General features: G+C 44.7%; 1 protein-coding gene across 4 annotated transcripts in view; it reads right to left on the bottom strand.

Annotated features, from left to right (window-relative positions):
- Window positions 1-12,959, bottom strand: part of LOC147014824 (potassium channel subfamily K member 2-like) — a 79,655-nt gene extending 66,696 nt beyond the window's left edge. For 2 of the 4 annotated variants that reach the window (XM_085853129.1, XM_085853131.1), the window contains exon 1: window positions 10,127-10,571. In XM_085853129.1, the coding sequence (XP_085709255.1) occupies window positions 10,127-10,193 (67 nt within the window). In that variant the 5' untranslated portion in view covers window positions 10,194-10,571. Of the gene's footprint in view, window positions 1-6,183; window positions 6,272-10,126; window positions 10,572-12,751 lie in introns of those variants that run through there. The other 2 variants (XM_085853133.1, XM_085853132.1) reach the window with 2 other exon arrangements.
- Between the last annotated feature and the right edge of the window lie 6,934 nt (window positions 12,960-19,893).

Below are 19,893 nucleotides of genomic sequence, written 5' to 3'. Positions count from 1 at the left end.
CAATCCACAGTGTCACTCATCTTTAAAGAGCTTCACACCAAGCCTGTCCAGGCAAAAATGCTACAGTTAAAACTATTGTATATTTACATTAGTAATTTACAGAGTTAATCAGTTGTGTACCAAGATGTGCTGGAGCATTTCATGATTGAGGTATTATGACTGAGGTGTTATGACTGAGGTGTTATTTAGTTATTTATTTATTTGATATACAATGTCAAGACTCGTACAAGAGCTAACACACAGGACATATAACAAGGGGAGCAGGCGACAAGAGAGATGGGAGAAGGAAGCACAAAACAGTAGGGAAGAGACACATCATGAGATCTGTCGAAGGGAGAGGGATGGGGCAGGGTACACGGGGTAAACAAGATGGACACTACAGGGACTTTCAGGAAGGAAAGCAGGGAACATGAAGTGGGTCGGTTTCGGGTGGATTAACGGGGGTAGAAAAGATCATGGTTTTGGATGGGGGAAGACAAGAGATGGTGATGAACAGCTATTTTGAAGACCTGGAGGGAAAAGTGGGATTAAAGAGTGTGTTGGAGTTTATTCCAAAGGTAGGAAAAAGAGGAATGAAAGAATGAGGGTGAGCAGTGATTCTTGATTTTGGTAGTTCTACCAGAAGGGGGTTGCTAGCAGACCTTGAGCGACCTGCGGAAATATTGGCAGGACAGGAGGCAGACAAAGCCGGGGGGGGGTGGCGACTCTGGAGATGAGATGACAGGAGACAGAAAGACCACCGACCTGCCTGCATTGAGAGAGTGAGAGACCCAAAGTGAGGCCTCATCGCAGGAGATACCAATGATCTTAACTGCGTTGGTCTACATAGCATGAAGCCGAGAAAGTTGGGAGGAGGGAGCACCAGCCCGGAGGGGACAGCAGTACTCCATCAGGTTGCAGATGACCCAAACAGCTTATGATTTTATCAAGATCTCCAGAGAGTGAAGAGGCTGCTGCTTGCCAATTTGAGGGATGACAGAAGGTACAGCAGTGGGTGCAGTCATCAGCAAAGAGATAAAGAGGATTTTCCAGAGAGTCGGAGAGATCATTGATGAAAACCAGAAAAAGAACAGGGCCCAGAACACTGCCTTGAGGAACTCCAGTCTGGACAGGAAGAGGGGACGAGAGAATTCCATTAAGGGCCACATGTTGACCGCAACAGGAGAGGAAGTCTGTGAGCCATGAGTGGAGATTGCCTTGGATATCATAGGAAGAGAGTTTGGTGAGCAGGGCGGGTGCCAGACCCTATTGAAAGCACACAATATGTCTAGGGAGATGGCGTTCATCTCACTTCTGGCATTGAGGACCTCCATCCATTGTTAGGAAAGCAGGAGCAGAAAGTCCAGGGTAGAGTGACCAGGTCTGAATCCAAATTGATGATAGGAAATCAAGCCATTGGAGAAGAGGAAGGATTTAATGTCTGAAGCGATGATGGATTCCATAATCTTGCTGATGATTGGGAGAAGGCTGATTGGTCTGTCGTTGCAAGGATCTGTTTTTGCACCTTTTTATGCAGAGCAATAATGTTTGCTGATTTCCAAGCAGAAGGCAGATGACCTTGAGCAAATGAGAGGGTGAATCTAACAGAGAGAGGGTGAGCAGGAACATTAGAGCAGGTTGACAGGACACATGGGCTGATGCCATCTGGACCGATTGCAGAATCAGTCAAGGTTTGACAGCAAGCTCTCCACCTTGTCAGGACAAAATGACAGAGTCCCTGAACAGCAGAGTGTGACTGGGTAAGGTGGGTGCAGAAAGCGATGGGTTTGGGATACAAGATTTAGAAGCAAACCCAGAGTTTAGGCATTCAGCCTTTTCATGTGCAGTGTCAGCTGTGTGGCCATTTGAGGGAAGGGAGGGGATGGAAGGGAAACATACACTAGAAACAGACTTAACTAGATGCCAGCATGATTTGGAGGACGGAGACAGGTTTGAGAGTTCAGACTTGAGATTGGAAAGTTGTTATTTTCTGGCTCTACTGAGGGTAGATACACACTTGTTCCGAGCTTTGTGGAAGGAACTGATATTGCCTTCAGTTGGATTTGTCTTCCATGAGGCAAAGGCAAGTTGTTTCAGGACAACTGCCTCACCACAAGCTTCAGTGGTGTACCATGGGCAGGAGGAAGGGTAGGACAACTGAAGACGAGATGGGATAAATCTGTGCATGAGGGAGAGCAAATTTCTTTGAAAGAATTCCCAGGACGAGTTTATGTTGAAGAAAGTAGAGATGGGAGACCAGTCTAGAAGTTTGACGGCTGCTTGAAGACCCTGCCAGTTGGCCTGAGTGAAATGCCAGACTTGACAATGCTGAGGTGGTTCTCCAATAGCAGCCAGAGAGATGTTTACTTTGACAAGGATGTGGTCAGGTCAACTGATTGGAGCGTAGGAAGAACAGTTAACATTTTCTGAGAAATTGGTCAAAATCAGACCCAGAAGAGATGGAGTACCATTGGTTGAGATCCTGGTCGGGAAGTTGACAGATTGTGTCGGTCCCAATGAGTTGCAGAAATCTTTTGCTGAAGAGCCATGGCAGGTGAGGGAGGTACCCACACCCAGCCAACTGGCACGATGACAGTTGAAGTCATCACATATGAGGAAGAGAGAGTTGGGATGAGAGGACAGAAGTTGGTCCATGTTTTTGGTGAGCGAGATGTAAATGGAGTCATCACTGTTTGGTATGCCTGGTGTTGGCTTAATGGTTAAGGTGGCGGGCTTTGTATCGCAGGGTCCTGAGTTCAAATTCCGCTCAACTGTTGAATTAATACCAGGTGGGGTTAACTCGGCCTGTCATCCTTCCGAGGTCGGCAAAATGAGTGCCAGCATGCTGGTATCCTGTGTCGGAGTGGCGACCCGTCCAGGATTGTGCCCAATAGCCAAGGAGACTGCTTCAGCAGCACCAACGCTCTGCACAGAGTATGGTCCCAATTGATACTATATTTACTGTTTGGTGGATGGTACAACACACACATAAACAAGAGGTGGAAGTGGAGGTGAAACTGTAGTCAGAGTTATTTCTGGAGGTGTGCGGGAGTGAGGGCAGTGCATGGAGAGTGAGGAGCAGTTTTTTGATGAAGAGAGCAACTCCCCCGCCAGGACAAGGTGCAGGTCTGTCATACCGGAGGAGCGAGTAACCAGGGAGAGATGTTAGGGAGTCCAAGATGTCTTGAAGGAGGAATGTTGCTATTAAACAGATGATGTCTGGTTTGTCAGTGGCAACCTGCATGGAAAGATCTGTCAGGTTTGAGCGAAGGACCTGGATGTTTGAGGTCCACACTGTTAAGGAAGACAGAGGGGAGGAGGCTTTTTGTGCAGGGGAAGGGAGGGGGAGGTTGGGGAGGTAGGGAGAGATATTGACAGTGTGTGGGGGATTACAGAAGAGCTCGGGGAGAGGGCCGGATGAGGAGGAGAAAGGCTCGGTGGTGATGGGATGAGGCACAGTGGGGATTAATAAGAGAGGGGAAGAGGGAAGTTGAAGATTGGAGGAGGTGGAGGGATGAGATGTAAGAGATAGGGCAGGGGATAAGGCAGCTTTGTGGATGTGAGGGGGGTAACTTTGACAAGGGGGAGTGAGGGGGAGATTGGATGGAGAAGGGTGAGAGGGGAAAGTTGAGGGAGAATGGTGAGTGGGGAGTTTTTGAGAAAGGTGAGAGGGGAGCTTGGAGGGGCAAGAGTGTGAAGATTGCTTTGAGAGGGAAGGGAGACGATGAGAGCAGACATGGCCAAGGTGCAGGAAGATTATGGGAGAGGTAGGGAGAGGGGAAGGATGAGACTTGGCAGTGTTATGGTAAAGAAGGGAGTGGGCAGGGGGAGGTACAATATATGATGGGTTTGGAAGAGCAGGAGGTGTGAGAGGAAAGAAAGAACATGTTTGTGGTGATGGCTGTTCTGATTGAGAGAGTGAGATATCTTTTAGGTAGAATGGAGCCCACAGATTTTAGAACACAACACAGTTTGGGACAACAGAGGGGGAGCTGATACAAATGCAGAAGACAGTGAAGAGGTGCCCAGAGTGGAGGTAGGATGATTGGCAAGATGGGAGGGGTAAGGAGGGGGATAACAGCTGATATGAGGGGTTAGGAGGAGGTAGATTTAAGTAGGGAGGGTGAATTGGCACTGAAGTTGGAAAAAAAGAATGATCTTTGTGAGAAAGTTGCCAGAGACCCTGAAGAGGAACCGCCACTGTCGTTTAAGAACCGGAACCGGAAGGAGAATCTAAAATGTTGACAATTTATCTGCATTGACAATGATCTACTATATTTGGTAACAATGACTTCATATTCCAGCAAGACCTGGCACGTAGCGCAGGATCTACAATGGCAGGGCTTGCGACCCGTGACATTGTGGTTTTATCTTGGCCTGCAAACTCGCTTGACCTAAACCCAATAGACAACCTATGGTACACTGTCAAACTCAAGCTGAATGCACTCAAACACCAAATGCTTCAGGTACTGAAGGATAAATTGGTCCGATGCAGGGAATCCATCATGGTGGGATAATGCAGCCGCCTCGTCGCATCAATATCCCACTGCATAAAGGCTGTGATCAAAGCTCAAGGAGGACCAACCAAGTATTGAAGTAATTTCTCCTGTTTCTTGGCCTAAAACACAAATTATTTAAATTTTGTAGAACAAATAAATGAATATCCTAAAATTTGGAAACAACTGCCTTGTGTTCAAATGATCATTGTTTTTTGTTGAAAGGAGATGGATATTTTTGATTTTCCATACTTTTCCAAGAGGATATTGTTAGTTTGGCAGCACAATCCAAGTTTATTCACAAAGCAGTCAAACAGGGACAAGTCAGAAGGGAACACGTCAAAGAAGAAGCAACCATGATCACAGCGACACCAAGCTGCAGATACACAAACTAACATACAATGTTACTTGAAAAAGAGATTTAAAAGAAAAAAAACTCACATCACTGTTACTCATGCTTAAGGATTGTCCTATCTTGCACCATCTGAGTAGGCTGGAGGCTTTTGGGCCAACAGAACTAAGCAGCAAGTAGGTTGTAGGCTGGTAAGTAGGCTGGAGGCTTTTGAACAATCAGAATTGAATTGTGGCGATGTGACGGGAAACTCTTAGGAATGGCATTCAAAAAGTTTGATGAACGAGTTACGCACAACAGTCGAAGCCACGTCAATAATTATTTTATTTTTTAATGCATCTAATATAGTAAGCTTTTTCTCACCACTGATTCACTCACTGATATAAATGTTTAGTATCTTTTAGGTGGGCTAGAAAGCTGAAATTCCACATACTGATGCAACTCGAAGCCAATATCCCAGGAAAAATCACAAAACAGTCGGAAAATTTCCATGAACGAAAATATCTGCGATTAAAAGTCGGCCGATGCAGCCTCTGTCTGCTCACAGTGGGTCACGTGACCAAAGATAATGGAACTTCCACTCAAACTGGTTGCTAGACAACGCTAATACATGCCTATTCTGTCTGTTACTTTATTACTTTTGCCATATTTACATTAAAAAATACTATAGCTATAAACTTTTAAATGAAGAGCTCATCCTAATCACTTATTCTTGACTTACTTGAGTTATTTAGCTGCTTGCAGAATGCAAGCACAATCCACTTCATCTTCTATAAAAGGTTAGTTTGTGTCTGTGCCACAAGTACCACCCATTCTACAGGCATGCCTTCCCCCCCTCTCCTCTCACGTCACAAACACTGGCCATTATCCAGGCCACACCTTTCTCTATGCCGCGCCACATTTTGGGACGTCAAACGCAGTTACTTTCTGTCTGCCGGACACAGTGACGTATTGCTTATAACTCAATTTTTCCTCACCATAATTTGTGAGGCATTTCAATGACTGTTACAAGGAATATGATATCCCATGTTTGTTTCCATGCAAGGTATGTAACAAAAAAACGTCGCTGCAGATGACATCATCACGCAGCGACATCTTCCCCCCCCCCCCACCCCCCATACCTCGCACAGAGGCAAACATGGCAGTAAAATCATGTTTTATAAAATGCTCAACATTTTCCAATTTCAACCCGGATAACTTAATTGGTGAGATGGTAAGCTCTGATAATCAAATGTGGTATCAAATGTGAAAAAACAACTGTTAATTAAGACGTCACAACGATGGGTAAGTTTGATGAAGGAGTCACATGACATCTCACATGCACTCATCACTAATTATTCAATACAAGCAGAGTACCTGCCACATGAGCGGTCTTGTTCCAAGCATGCAACGTGTTCTTCTGATGCGTACCTTTATTTTGGCGGTGTATAGGTAACCGACAGCTCTGTATCAGCAAAAAAAACAACAACCCTGGTTACGTGCATGAATCAAAAACATACCTACTGGTTATAATTCAAAACACGTCCCTGTTCTGGAAAATGTGGGGACATAAATATTGTATTGTAAATGGTAGAGAATACCCCCACCTGGAGACGGTGGCTACACAATACACATTAACATGGAGAATTTGCATCCCATCCGCTCCACCCCTGCCCCTCCGTCCAAGACCACCGGCAAAGATAAAAACACCCCTGCACACTCATTGGGGTCATGATGATCTTATGCAGCAAAGCAAACCTGGATGTAAACCACCCAGAGCTGCAGGAGGAGTAGCCCAACAAACAAACCCACAAACACACAAATTCATCAAAGGAATGACCTTGAGGCTGTAACGTTGCATTGGAAGTAATCCCAAAACGTCATGCTCTTTCCTTCAGCAGAAATAGCACACACATACAGAAAACATCACATGGTGAAGCTCCCAGGCCTCCTGGTTGTTGGACCTATTTTCATTCTTTATAAAACCTGAGATTTCAATATTTTTGCGCTGCCAAACAGGCTGCCAGAAGCTCCATGTCTTGGCTTAAAAAGGGAGGCGGTAACCTTCCCATGTCTTTTTTCTCAAGACTGCGTGGGGTAAAGCATTTTATGAACTCTCTAGTTCTTATCTGTTATCATTGTTACTTATCCCGGCCATGTATTAGGCCTGCCCATGGACCATTGGGCCATTGTGGGTGAGTGGGTGCCAGAGCCCCTATTGTGGGGTAGGCGTTTGTAGAGCTAGTTCAGACAGCGTGCTGGGGGGTACTCTTTGCAGAGGGCACCATGAGGTCTCCATCAGCAATCTTCTTCTTCTTCTCCTTTCATTATGCGGCACATGGCTGTGGATAGCATCATTTCTCTGGGGGAGCAGCAGTGCCGCTTTAGAACAGGAATTTGGAATTTAGTCAGGATGCCAGTGATAGCTCACCTACTCTTCGCAAAAGACACCGTGAGATCTTTAATGTTCACCGACTCATACTAGCAGACAGGATACCCAGATCAACGTACATCGATTGATGGAGCACACATTGATGCCTCGCCCTGCCTGAGAAATACCAGGATGACAGTTTGTAGCTTGGTCAAAATACATACCAAAGCGAGACAGCTCAGAGGTAAATACCTTAATTCCAGTATTTGACATGCTTATGAGCCTCTGTGCTCTATATTTAAATAAGTACAAAAGTCCGTCAAAAATGACGGGTTGTAATTATTTTATTCAAAATATTCAAGTAGACTGGAAGATATGATGTTTCAATTCATAGCAAGAGAAAAAAACGTTATTTTAAAACACGGCATGTGCACATACGATCATATTTTATTTATTTTCTGGGACGTTTCATTTCAATGGTGCACCTCCGTGAGCGTACCAGTCTGAAGCCTCGGCCTAGCGTTAGGTGTGCTTTTATTGGGTCACCGAAATAGGTGACCCTTATTGTCAGTAATTATGTCTGTATGTTTGGATGTTTGTTCGTTTGTCATCAGCATAATTGGTAGTAAACATGGGCGGATTTTGACCAAACTCGGGTGGTAGGTATATCTTATGACCTAGTGCTTTGGAAATTGTGATGGTTGCAAGGGACGCTTTGGTTCCCTATCAACAACCGAAAAACCTTCAAAATCGGTACCGTTCACGCAAAATCAGTTCCGAAAGCCATTATCCCACGTAGGGTTATGAAATTTGGAACGAATGATCTACAGGTGATGCTCTATCAAATATATTCCGGTTTTTGTGATATATGGAATACTTTACCCGCAGCGCCCCCTACAATTAGGGTATGCGTGAAAATTGAAGGCCCCCTCGCGATCAGGTGAGTGCATCGATACGAATGAAACTTTGCAGGTTCATGGTACTCAATGAGTACTACAACTTTGCCTCAGGACATATTGACCGATTTCGCTTAGGTCAGGGGTCAAAGGTCAATTAGTGCAAAAACCGATAATATGCGAGAGCTGAAGGTGCCTTCGTGCCAAATGCTACTCCTCTTAGGGTTATGGTCGGATGGTCATGGAAATTCACACTAATCGTCTGGAATACATTGTGCACAAACGATCGAGTCGGATTTTCGATTTAGATCTTTGTTCACCCACAGCACCCCCTCGAACTTTGGGGATTTCCGATTTCAAACCGCATTTTCGGTACTTTTCATTCAAATGGATACCGAGTAGTTATCAGTAGATGGAACTGGATGAGATTTGATATGCATAATCTTAAGGTGATTCCCTATCCGCTATATGACATCAATTTGGCTCCATATCTTATAGTTTCCATGCTCGGCGACCCATTGCCGCCTACCGGCTTGTCTTCTTTATTCATTAGACATCCTATGGGCGTAAATGAACGCTCGTTTTACTATGGGCGCGTTGCACATCATGTGCAGCAAATTTCATCTCCCTGTGCCTTGTATTTATTGTTATTTTAAAAACGCTTCTGTACACCGCCCTTGAGGCCCAGTTGCAAGTCACTGTCTACATTTCCAATCGAAGAGACGTAATTACTCTTTTATGAAAATTGTTTTTCGAGTTTTTTTTATCCAAAAATAGACCATAGTGAACACACAGTCGTGTTAAAAGACTGGCCTTTAAAATCCTACTTAAATCATCCTTATGAAGGGGGACAGACAAACACACAAACGCACACTGTGTTTTATATAGGTCGATGATGCTTGGAGATGTTATCTTGTTTTTGGCTTTCCCGAGACAATATGCACGATTCGTTCAAATTTTTATTTCATATTTCAAGACGTTTGTGTCCATTCGCACAGAGTTAATGCTTTGCTGTAATTGTTTTGGAAAAAGTGCATGCTTGCATTTTGGGTTTTGATATGCATTTTGTTGGTTCCAGAGAGGACCGTTGTCTGGTTATGGTCTCGACTTCAATGTTACGAGCTACGAAGTTAGTCTTAATTAAGCGTTTGTTCCTGATATATGGACACTTCACCATGAAATTATCCACAGCATATAAAGTGTCGGCGGCAAAACCGTACGTACGTGGAGAAATGGAGAAATGGAGATTTACATTGGGCATAACCATAATCATACAAACCATACCACTCGGTGGTGTGATGTTTAGAGTGTCTGCTCTGAGTCTGGGAGGTTGGTTGTTCGAACGCTGGCTGAGTCATACCAAAGGCTTTAAAATAGTACGTGTTACTTGCTTGATGTTCGGCATTTAAAAGGATAGAGCATGGACAAACGACCATAGGTTGGAAGCTATTGGTCAGGATTGATGGTCCTAATAACCTCCTGTGTTGAAGTTCCTTGTAAGGGGTCCCATATTATATGTATATATATATATATATATATATATATATATATATATATATATATATATATATATATATATATATATATTAATGGGGTACCAGCGAAAGGAAACGTTGTGAAATAGCCATGCACCTGGATTTGTTGAAACCTACATCAACAACCAGTCCTGGACCATCGTTTGAGACTCATCAAAAGGAACAACAATGATTCCGCTTGAAAGCCCAGGGGGGAGGCTTTTGCTGACAGGTGCACATCCATGTAAAAACACCTGCAGAGAAAGAAACTGAAAAGAGCTGTGGATTAAGCATGTACTGATGCACTCACTGTACAGCTCGTACACGGAGGCAGAAAGCACAAGCAATATGCGAGACCGTACGGGTATGAGATATATAAATACGAGGACGCGCGTGAACCGCGCGCGCATTACATCAGCGGTTCCCACGGCCCCCGGGGCACGTGCTGCGGGCAGGGTCGACCCCCGTTCGGCCCGCGGGCCGAATGGTGTCTTCCGCAGACAAAGCGGACACGGATGGTGCTTGGCGAGCGCTGTTACCTTTGGCACAATAGCTGGGCTTGCAGGCCATCGATCCGCTAGCCATACTAGTCTCCAGACACACCATGTTTCAGCGCACTCGCGTCTCGCGCCGATATCAATGTGTCCGCACGCGCCGCCGCCTCCTCGTGGGAAAAACACCCTCCTTGGGAGAAGCTCCGCGTCTTCGCCGGTACATGTCGCTCCTCAGCCGTTCGTCCACGGTTCCAACCACCCTCGATCACCTCCCATCATGAGGCTGAATCTCCCGGCTGAACATGATGGCTATGATTGCAACCTAAACACATTGAGAATGGGTGTCATGAACGGAACCTTCTGCAACGGCATGGTACGGGGTGATGCGTGCAGTACGTTGAATCACTTGGATGGAGTACTTTGGCGTGGTCTTCGCGGGATTGACGATGACAGGGCAGCGCGCAATGCACCGGTCGGTGGATCCAAAAAGGAGGCGTGACCAAAGGGCGTGGCTACTGGTCGGAGACTGGGAGTGGCCAGTGGTGGGTGTGGTTAATGACAGCAGCGTTCGACTCCGCCCACGCGCCCTTTCCCTTTCTCTGCATTTTCTCGGGGCTGTGAGTGGGGATTAACCCCCATCGATGTTCGACCGCTGCGAGCTCGATGTCAAGCCCGAGTCTCGTGGCGCACGAGACATGTAATGGCTCATTGAGTCATCATGGTCCCTTGTTCACATCCACTCTGATTGTTTCCCATACAGTGGCAATGCGGACGAGGTTTATCATGCAGCTATAGTATCTCAATGTTACATGGACGTGACATCACCTCTTACTGCAGTCATTTTCAATGTCATTTTGTGCAGAAATGTTAGCGTACACGTCACAACACATTATTACTCTCGCTCAAGGAGAGGGTATTGCATTTGGGTCCGAGTGTTTGTTTGTTTGTTTGTCTGTCTCTCTGTTTGTTTGTTGTCTGTCTGTTTGTTTGTTTGTCTGTTTGTTTGTTTGTTTGTCTGTCTGTTTGTTTGTCCACACAGAACTTTCGTGTTTTTCTCCGCAATCGCTTCTCGGATTGAGATAACACTTTCACCATTGGTGCGACCACTCATGTAGAATGTTTTAATGATAATTATGACGTCATAGGTCATGTGTCATGGCAGCCATATTGGAAAAACTTTGGATCTCTGAAACCGCACCAAAGAAAAAGTTGAAACTTGGCACATAGCAAGTACTCCTCATGGGAAATGAGTGTTTTTTATGACATCATAGTTGCACTCGTCATGACGTCATAATTGCATATGGAGAACGCCACATCTGATCAGTATGAAAATTTTTGAGGGTCATCTCAGGATAAAATGGTCCACAGAAAAAAAAATCATGACGTCATCGGTCACGTGATTCGGCAGCCATATTGTTGAGAAAAAAAAACCTTCAAAAATCTTCTCTGAAGTGCCTGAATAGATTGAGGCGAAACTTCACACGTATGACCGCCTGCCCATGAGGAACAAAAGATTCACACATGTGATATCATAGGTCACATGGTCTGGCAGCCATATTGGATTGACCCTCAAACCTATAAAAAAAAATACACCATTCAAAAGAAGTCTTGGCGAGGGTCTGCATTCTCTAATTGCTCTTTTTCTTGTTAACTTTTTTAATTCGTTTTCAGTTATCTATTTGAGTGGTTTACATATCAAACTGGTATATTGATTACTCGCTTCTAAGCTTTTGGGTCTAGATTTGAATCCAGACCCAGCTATAAACTTTCACCCTGCCGTTTCGCAGATCGACCAAGGCATCAATGTGTGTGCTGTACCTCGGACAGACGTTAAAACGGGTGTCCCGTCTGCCGGCCTTTGTCGTTGGTGGATGTTAAAGCTCCCATGACGTCCTTCGCGAAGAGTAGGTGAACTGTCCCTGGCACCACGGGCAAAAATTGTTTTTCCAAAATTCCTGCCATTACCTCGTGTTACCCTATTGCACTTTGTTCCCTGTTCCAATATGCCAACTTCCATCAGGTGTGTGTGTGTGTGTTTTAACTTTTTAATATTTCACCAGTGAAACTCACACATGGAAACAATCAGAAAACACTATCATTGCAAATGGACGCAGGGATAGACAGGGAACGACCATTATTACCCCATGCACGAAGCGGAAAGCAGGATTAAACAATTGGTTCACTTTGTCTCTCTGTCTGTCTGTCTATGATTGAGGAACTACTTGTGGTAATTTCAATTCAATTTTATATTTTCAACGTGAGAACACGAATCGGAACACAAACCTGGAGTTTGGCAGTACTTTAGCTCTGAAATTGGCAAATTGTACACAATGTCGTCCCAATTGCACATGCACAGACAGGAAGGTATCCGAGTATCCGAGAGAAGAGTTGATTTGTATAATTTGTGCGAGAAAACTGAAAACTGAAATTCTGAAAATTCTCGAGTTGATGCACATCCGTGTGTTGTAGCAAATTGCACCCAGTATGACCCCTACTATAGAGGTCGAAAGAAAGGTCTAAAGGTCAGATTGAAAGGTCAAGACATAGTCACGTTGCAATAATGCATAATTAATAGATGTACTCACGGTCCAATGCTATGTAATTAAAGAGTTGATAAAGTACAGCTCAGTACTCACATGAAAATGGTACGTAATGAATCGATATACTCACATGGGTCGACAGAGGCTTCATTGTGTTTTTCGGTTTTATATATTTAGATATACATGTGGATGCAGGGATGGACAGGGAAATAATGGTCGTCGGACCCGTACATAATGGTCCACCATGAACCACACCTGTCTTTAAAAGTGTTTTTTGGTTTTCAGCTGTCGTTATTGTCAATGATGTCATTTTAATCAGTTAACCATACACATTTCGATGTGATTGGTCCTCGGAAAATTCTGTCATCACTGCCCCGCTCACACCAGGTGTTTGACAGGTGTGGTCATGCCAACCCCTCATTTACCTTCATATTCATATGCAGAGTTATTTAGTTTTGCATACTTTTTATGGAATCCTTTCAAGTTGTGAAAATTTAGAGTAGTCATGGACTTTACCACAATAAAATGCAGTAGATCCATGTTTAAACAACATATTTAGCTTAAACCAATTTTGAGTTTGGCTGTCTGGAAAGAAAAATATGATGAATCAGAAAAAATAAGAAGAATGACAAATGCACTCTTTTGGGTTGCTTACAAGTTTTGAGGCTTAGTAATGTTGTCCAAGAGTTTCATGAGTGTTATTGGATGTGAAATCCTCCGCAGGCAACTGGAAGGTACCTTATAGGTTGAAAGTTTGTATCTTGGTAGATTTTTTTTTGAGTACTTGTGTTGTATTAACCCTTTGAACCCTGACGGCCGTTTTACCGGCTGCTATTCAAACTTTCATATTCCCGAGCGGCCGGATTTTTCTCCAGAGAGCCCAGGGTGGGGGAGCCGAAAGTCCAAGGAGCTCAGGGTTCAAAGTGTTTAATATATTGAAAACAAGTGTCTTCCTTCCCAAGTCCTCACCGACCTCGTTGAAAACAGGTTTTACACAACAAACTTGCTCTACACTCTTAAAATGAACACACTGTCTTCTCAGTGAAAGTTTAACAATATGACTTACCCTGACGTTTTCCCTGTCACAAGAGTAATCCAACCTATGTGGACATAAGGACCATACTATTCTTCATACAATCTAGCTGCAGATCCCCCCTTTCCATGTCGCAGTATTAAACCTACTAGCAAATACCAGCCCTTGGGGTGGAATTTTTCACATTCTTGTAGATGCCTTTGTCTTGCGTTTTGAAGACTGGAATCCAATGTTTTTCTTGTTGTGCTGCTTTTGACTTTTTTTTTGTCATGACATTGTGATGCACTTGTTTGAATTGCAATTTAAGTTTTTTTTGCTGCAAACAATATATTTCCCCCAAATAAATTTTCTTATTCATTTTTTTCCAGGAATTATAGCCAAATCTTAAATATTTTCGAGATCGTTTCCAGCAACTTTTATTTTCGGACATTTTCTCGAATTAAGCTTCCTTATTGGACCTTTTGAAAATTTGCAACCCTCCCACAAAAAGGAATAAAATGCCAAGATGGACGAAAAAAAAAGTTTTTTTCAAAACTTGAAAGCTCTCATACGAGCCTCGATAATGTATACAAAAATATATATGTATTACATATGTACAGTAGGTACATCCATACATACATACATACATACATACATAGTGGGATACAAAAGTATGACTCCAGTCGGAAATTTATTAATTGAGACGTGATAACAAAATAAACAAGAAGGGCACTCGGTGGAGCGCATACCTCTGCCACGTAATGCCTGATCCATATCAAACATATCGGGCCCAATAAATTTTTGAGATGTCGTGCTATACATAGTTTTTGACCCGATCTCTCAATGGTGAAGAATCACTTAAAAAATTTGAGTTGTCGGATCCGGATCCGGATCTTCACTAAAATCTAATCAGTTCGTCCTTGTCACACACACCCAACCTGTCCACAAAATTTCATCCGAATCCATCCACAACTTTTTGGAGATATCCTGCACAAAGGCAAACAGACAAACAGAGAGGGGTGAAAACATAACCACCTTCACCTTCGATGGAGGAGGTAATTATTGCAATATGAAACCAAAAGCACTTTCAAGGGATTTCCATGAACTCTTAAGGATGTAACAACACTTATCAGAGAGTGCGCTGGCACTATCTTTTGTAAGCACCAAATTTGGCACACGAGTAGCCTAACATATTATGAACAGATTTGGATATTGGGCCATCTCAAATTCAGCCGCTGATGGCTGTGGCAGCCATTTTCCACTGCCATCAAAAAATTTGAGATGGCCCAATATCCAAATCTGTTCATAATATGTTCGGCTACTAGTGTGCCAAATTTGGTGCTTTCCTCACAAAATGCACAATTGTTATGCTAAGTTGCCCCACTATAAACAAAACTAAAGTTGGAGTATCTTCTGTAAACAAAATTGCTTAGGCTATCTATGAGTGTCTACCTGGTCTGTTTACTTCATTATCTAGGCAGGGACCACTTTTCAGTGTTCCAAACCATAGCAAAAGCAAAAAATCGAGTCAAAACCGCCAAATCTTCTCGCTCATCACCATCACCATCATCTTCAGGCACCGTATTTCCGAGCTTCCTCTCTCAACAGCAATGACTCCAGTACCATCTGACAGAGTTTTTCCTGATGCAGCATCCTTTCCGATCGTAATTTTAATAGCTTGAAAGGATTTCATGAAAAGTACACAAAACAGCTTTTCTTTGCAAAGGAATAAGAAGGAAACAGAGGGGTGGGCGGGACTACGACTGTCAATCAACCTTATGGGGGTGGAGCCATGAGACATTTGCGCAAAGGCCAATCAGACCTATATTGGTGTGGTTAACGGTGGAATATTATCAGGGTTGTATGTCTATAAAGTACATACTATGAAAACGAACTGCAAAAATGAGTATTATATGTCTGTCTATAAAGTACGTACTAATAATACACATACATGAATTATCGGGATGCCTCTTTGTAATGGTTGTACCCCCCAACGGAAGTCGGGAGCCAAATCTTCCCCACTCTTCCCTGCTGCCCGGATTAATCAGGGAAGCCTGGTCATGATCATAGTGCCGAGTGGTCCCCATGAACCAGCACATTCTCTCCAACCACTCCTCTTCCTCTCCTCCCCTCCCCCAACACAACATCTTGGATGCGAGGAAAATCTGGATCGCTCCGGGGAGGTAGATAGGCTGGCTCCATGCTGCCGCCCGGTTCATGCAGGGCAGGCTGGGGTAAATTGACAGCAACAACACACATATATTTCTATAAAGCATGGACTGTTTATAATGTTAGATCGTCTATAAAGTACGTACAGTACCATTACAATGTGAGCACATCTATAAAGTTTGCAGAACAACATCTGCACATCAGTAGGAGAATATCGACACAAATAAATGTCATTGGGTATCAGTCAGTCAGTCAGTGTGTCTACTCCATAACTCCTAAACCATGAAACCTAGCGGCCCCAAACTTTGCATGCAAACGAAGGGATCTCCAATGGAGTGCTTGAATCAAAATTGGGTGTTTGGGTTAATGTAAACACCCCATTTGAAGATAATTAATGGCTTTATTTAATTATCCTTTATCAAGGGGTCATCCTTGGTCACCTCGCTCTCCCTTGCAGGAGTATAAAGTCGCCATTTTTTATTTTTTTTTCCTCAACAATGCCTTGACTTGGAACAGGCCGCAACGGTTTCTTTTTTATACATACGTACACAATGTCAAGGCCCGTATAAGATCTAACACAGAATGTACACCAAGGGGAGCAGGAGACAAGAGGGGCAGGGGAGGGAAGCACAAAACTTTAGGGAACAGAGACATTTGATGATTAGAAGATCTGTGGAAGGGAGGGATGGGGCGTGGTACATGGGGTAAACAATGTGGTCATGACAGGGACTTTCAGCTCCTTGCACTACAGGGACTTTCATGAAAGAAAGCAGGGAATTTGAAGGTGGTAGGTTTTTGGGTGGATTAACGGGGGTAGAAAAGATCATGGCTTTGGATGGGGGAACATAAGAGATGGTGGTGAACAGCTGTTTTGAAGACCTGGAGTGAAGAGTGGGATTAAAGAGTGTGGGAGTTTGTTCCAAAGGTGGGAAAAATGAGGAATGAAAGCGTGAAGGTGAGCAGTGATTCTTGATTTTGGTAGTTTTACAAGAAGGAGATTGCTGGTGGCCCTTGAGCGCCCAGCAGAAATATGGGGGAGGGGGAACAGAGCGGGGGGCAGGGGAGTGGCGAGACCGGAGAAGAGACTGTAGAAGGCAGAAAGACCATGGACCTGCTGCGGTGAGAGGGTGAGAGACCCAAGGACTCAGCCTCATCGCGGGAGATACCAATGATCCTAAATGCCTTGACTTCCACAGCATGAAGCTCAGAAAGGTGAGGTGGGAGCACCACCCCAGAGCGGAGAGCAGTGCTCCATCAGACTGTGGAACTTTTTTTTATTTACAAGGAATTAAGGTGCAGGAGGAGGCCATTCAGCACATCATGCCTACACCACACTAATACCAGATTTAATCAATCCGTTATTACCCCTTCCCTTCGTGTGCAGCCTTTTTGGCTGCTACACTGGTACTCATTTTGCCAACCTCGTAAGGATGACAGGCTGAGTCAACCCCCCTGGTATTAATTCAGCGGCAAACGGGGCTTGAACTCAGGACCCTAGGATCCCCAATCCATCACCTTAACAGCTAAGCCAACACCAGGATTGAAAGCTTTGTTCATGGTCAGGAGCTCAGGTGTGCCAAGGAAGGACTTTGCACAATGGAGGATGCCCAGTCGGTGACTGGCTTTGGAGGTCAGCTTGAAAATGTGGCTTTTCCAGGAACGCTCTTGGCAGATAGTGTCACCCAGAAGCTTGAATGAAATGGCTTCTTCAAGAGAATTTTGAGAAAGTAGATTGGGGGGGGGGGTCCAGAGAGACATATTGAGAGTCTGAGATTTGTCAGGATTGAAAGACATGTTCCATGTGTTGGACCAGCTTGTGTTTTTATCCAGATCTGCAGAGAGTGAAGAGGCTGCTGCTTGCCAATCGGAGGGATGGCAGATGGTACAGCAGAGGGTGGAGTCATCAGCAAAGAGATAAAGAGGATTTTCAAGAGAGTCGGAGAGATCACTTATGAAAACCAGAAAAAGCAAAGAAAAAGCGATGATGGATTCCATAACCTTGCTGATGATTGGTGGAAGGGTGATTGGTCTCTGGTTGCAGGGATCTGTTTTTGCACCTTTTTTATGCAGAGCGGTAAAGTTAGCTGATTTCCAAGCAGATGGCAGATGACCTTGAGCAAATGAGAGGTTGAACAGAACAGATAGAGGGTGAACAGAACAGATAGAGGGTGAGCAAGAGCAGCAGCGCATGTTTTTAGGACACATGGGTTGATGCCATTTGGACTGGTTGCAGAATCAGAGTCGAGGTTTGACCTTGTTGGGAGAAATGGACACAGAGTCCAGGAACAACTGGTTGCAAATGGGTAAGGTGGGTACAGAAAGTGATGGGTTTGGGACTCAAGATTTAGAAGCAAACCCAGAGTTTAGGCATTCAGCCTATTCACGTGCAGTGTCGGCTGTGGTGCTATTTGAAGTGAGGAAAGGGATGGAGAGGGAACATCCACCAGAAACAGACTTAACTAGGCGCCACCTGGTTATTGAGGAGGTGGAAGTTTGAAAGTGAATTCTTGAAATTAGAAAGATGCTGTTTTCTGGCTCTACTGAGGGTAGACACACACTTGTTCCGAGCTTTGTGGAAGGAACTGAGATTGCCTTCAGTTGGATTTGCCTTCCATGAGGTGAGGTGTTATGAGGAGTTGTCTCGTAGTTGCAGCAGGTTGATTGGCATCTCAAGGAGATGGGGATGGGCCAGGCATCTGCCTGGGAGATGACTATATGGAGTGCCCCTGGAGTACCTGTGGAATATAAACACAGCGAAGGGGCTGCACTGGCGTATGCTCCCATACCTGGCCTGACCTGAGGCGAAGGCAAGTTGTTTCAGGACAAATGCCTTGCTACAAGCTTCAGTAAACCAAGGGCGGGAGGAAGGGTATGACAACTGATGACGAGATGGGATAAAGATGTGCATGAGAGAGAGCAAGTTTCTTTGAAGGAATTCTCAAGATGAGTTTATGTCAGAGAAAGTAGAGATGGGAGACCAGTCTAGAAGTTTGATGGCGACTTGAAGTTCCTGCCAGTTGGCCTGAGTCAAATGCCAGACTTGATGGTGCTGAGGTGGTTTTCTAATAACAGCCAGAGAGATGTTTGCTTTGACAAGCATGTGGTCAGAAGAATCAATTGAAACGGAAGAAGAACAGCAGATATTTTCAAGGAAATTGGTCACAATCAGATCCAAAAGAGATGGGGTACTGTTTGTTGAGATCCGGGTCGGGAAGTTGACAGATTGTGTCAGTCCCAATGAGTCGTAGAAGTCTTTTGCTGAAGTGCCATGGCAGGTGAAGGAGGTACCCACACCCAGCCAACTGGCATGATGGCAATTGAAGTCACCACTTATGAGGAAGAGAGAGAGAGAGAGTTGGGCTGAATGGTTAAAAGTTGATCCATGTTTTCGGCGAGAGAGGTGTAAATGGAATTATCACTGTTTGGTGGATGGTACAACACACATATAAACATGGGGTGGGTGTGGAGGGGAAGCCATAGCCAGAGGTATTCCTGGGGGAGTGAGGAAGTGAGGACAGTGCATGGAGAGTGAGGAATAGAGTTTTTGATGAAGAGAGCAACTCCGCCATCAGGATGAGGCTCAGGTCTGTCATACCAGGGAGTGACCAGGGAGAGATATGAGAGAGTCAGAGACGTCTTGAAGGAGGAAAGTTTCTGTTAAGCAGATTATGTCTTGTTTGTCAGTGGCGACCTCTCTGGAAAGACCTGTCAGGTTTGAGCGAAGGCCCCGGATGTTTGAGGTCCACACTGTTAAGGAAGAGGGAGGGGAGGAGACTTTGGGTGCAGGAGAGGGGAGGGGGAAGGTAGGACGAGGGAGGAGGGGGGAGGTAGGGAGAGTTGTTGTCAGAGTGTGGGGGATTGCAGAAGAGCTAGGAGAGAGGTCTGGATGAGGAGGAGAAAAGGCTCGGTGGTCATGGGATGAGGCACAGTGGGGAGTAATAAGAGAGAGGCAGAGGGAAGTTGAAGATTGGAGGAGGCGGAGGGATGAGATGGAAGAGAGAGAGGGGCAGTGGAAGGAGGCAGCTTTCTGGATGTGAGGGGGTGGAATTTTGACAAGGAGGAGTGAGGGGGAAGATTGGAGGGAGAAGGGT

The sequence above is a fragment of the Eptatretus burgeri genome, chromosome 13 (assembly GCF_056783735.1).
Source record: "Eptatretus burgeri isolate ZD-2024b chromosome 13, Ebu_testis_v1, whole genome shotgun sequence".
Classification (NCBI taxonomy): domain Eukaryota; kingdom Metazoa; phylum Chordata; class Myxini; order Myxiniformes; family Myxinidae; genus Eptatretus; species Eptatretus burgeri.
Note: the sequence above shows the minus strand (reverse complement) of the source record. Positions and strands in the feature narration are given on the sequence as shown.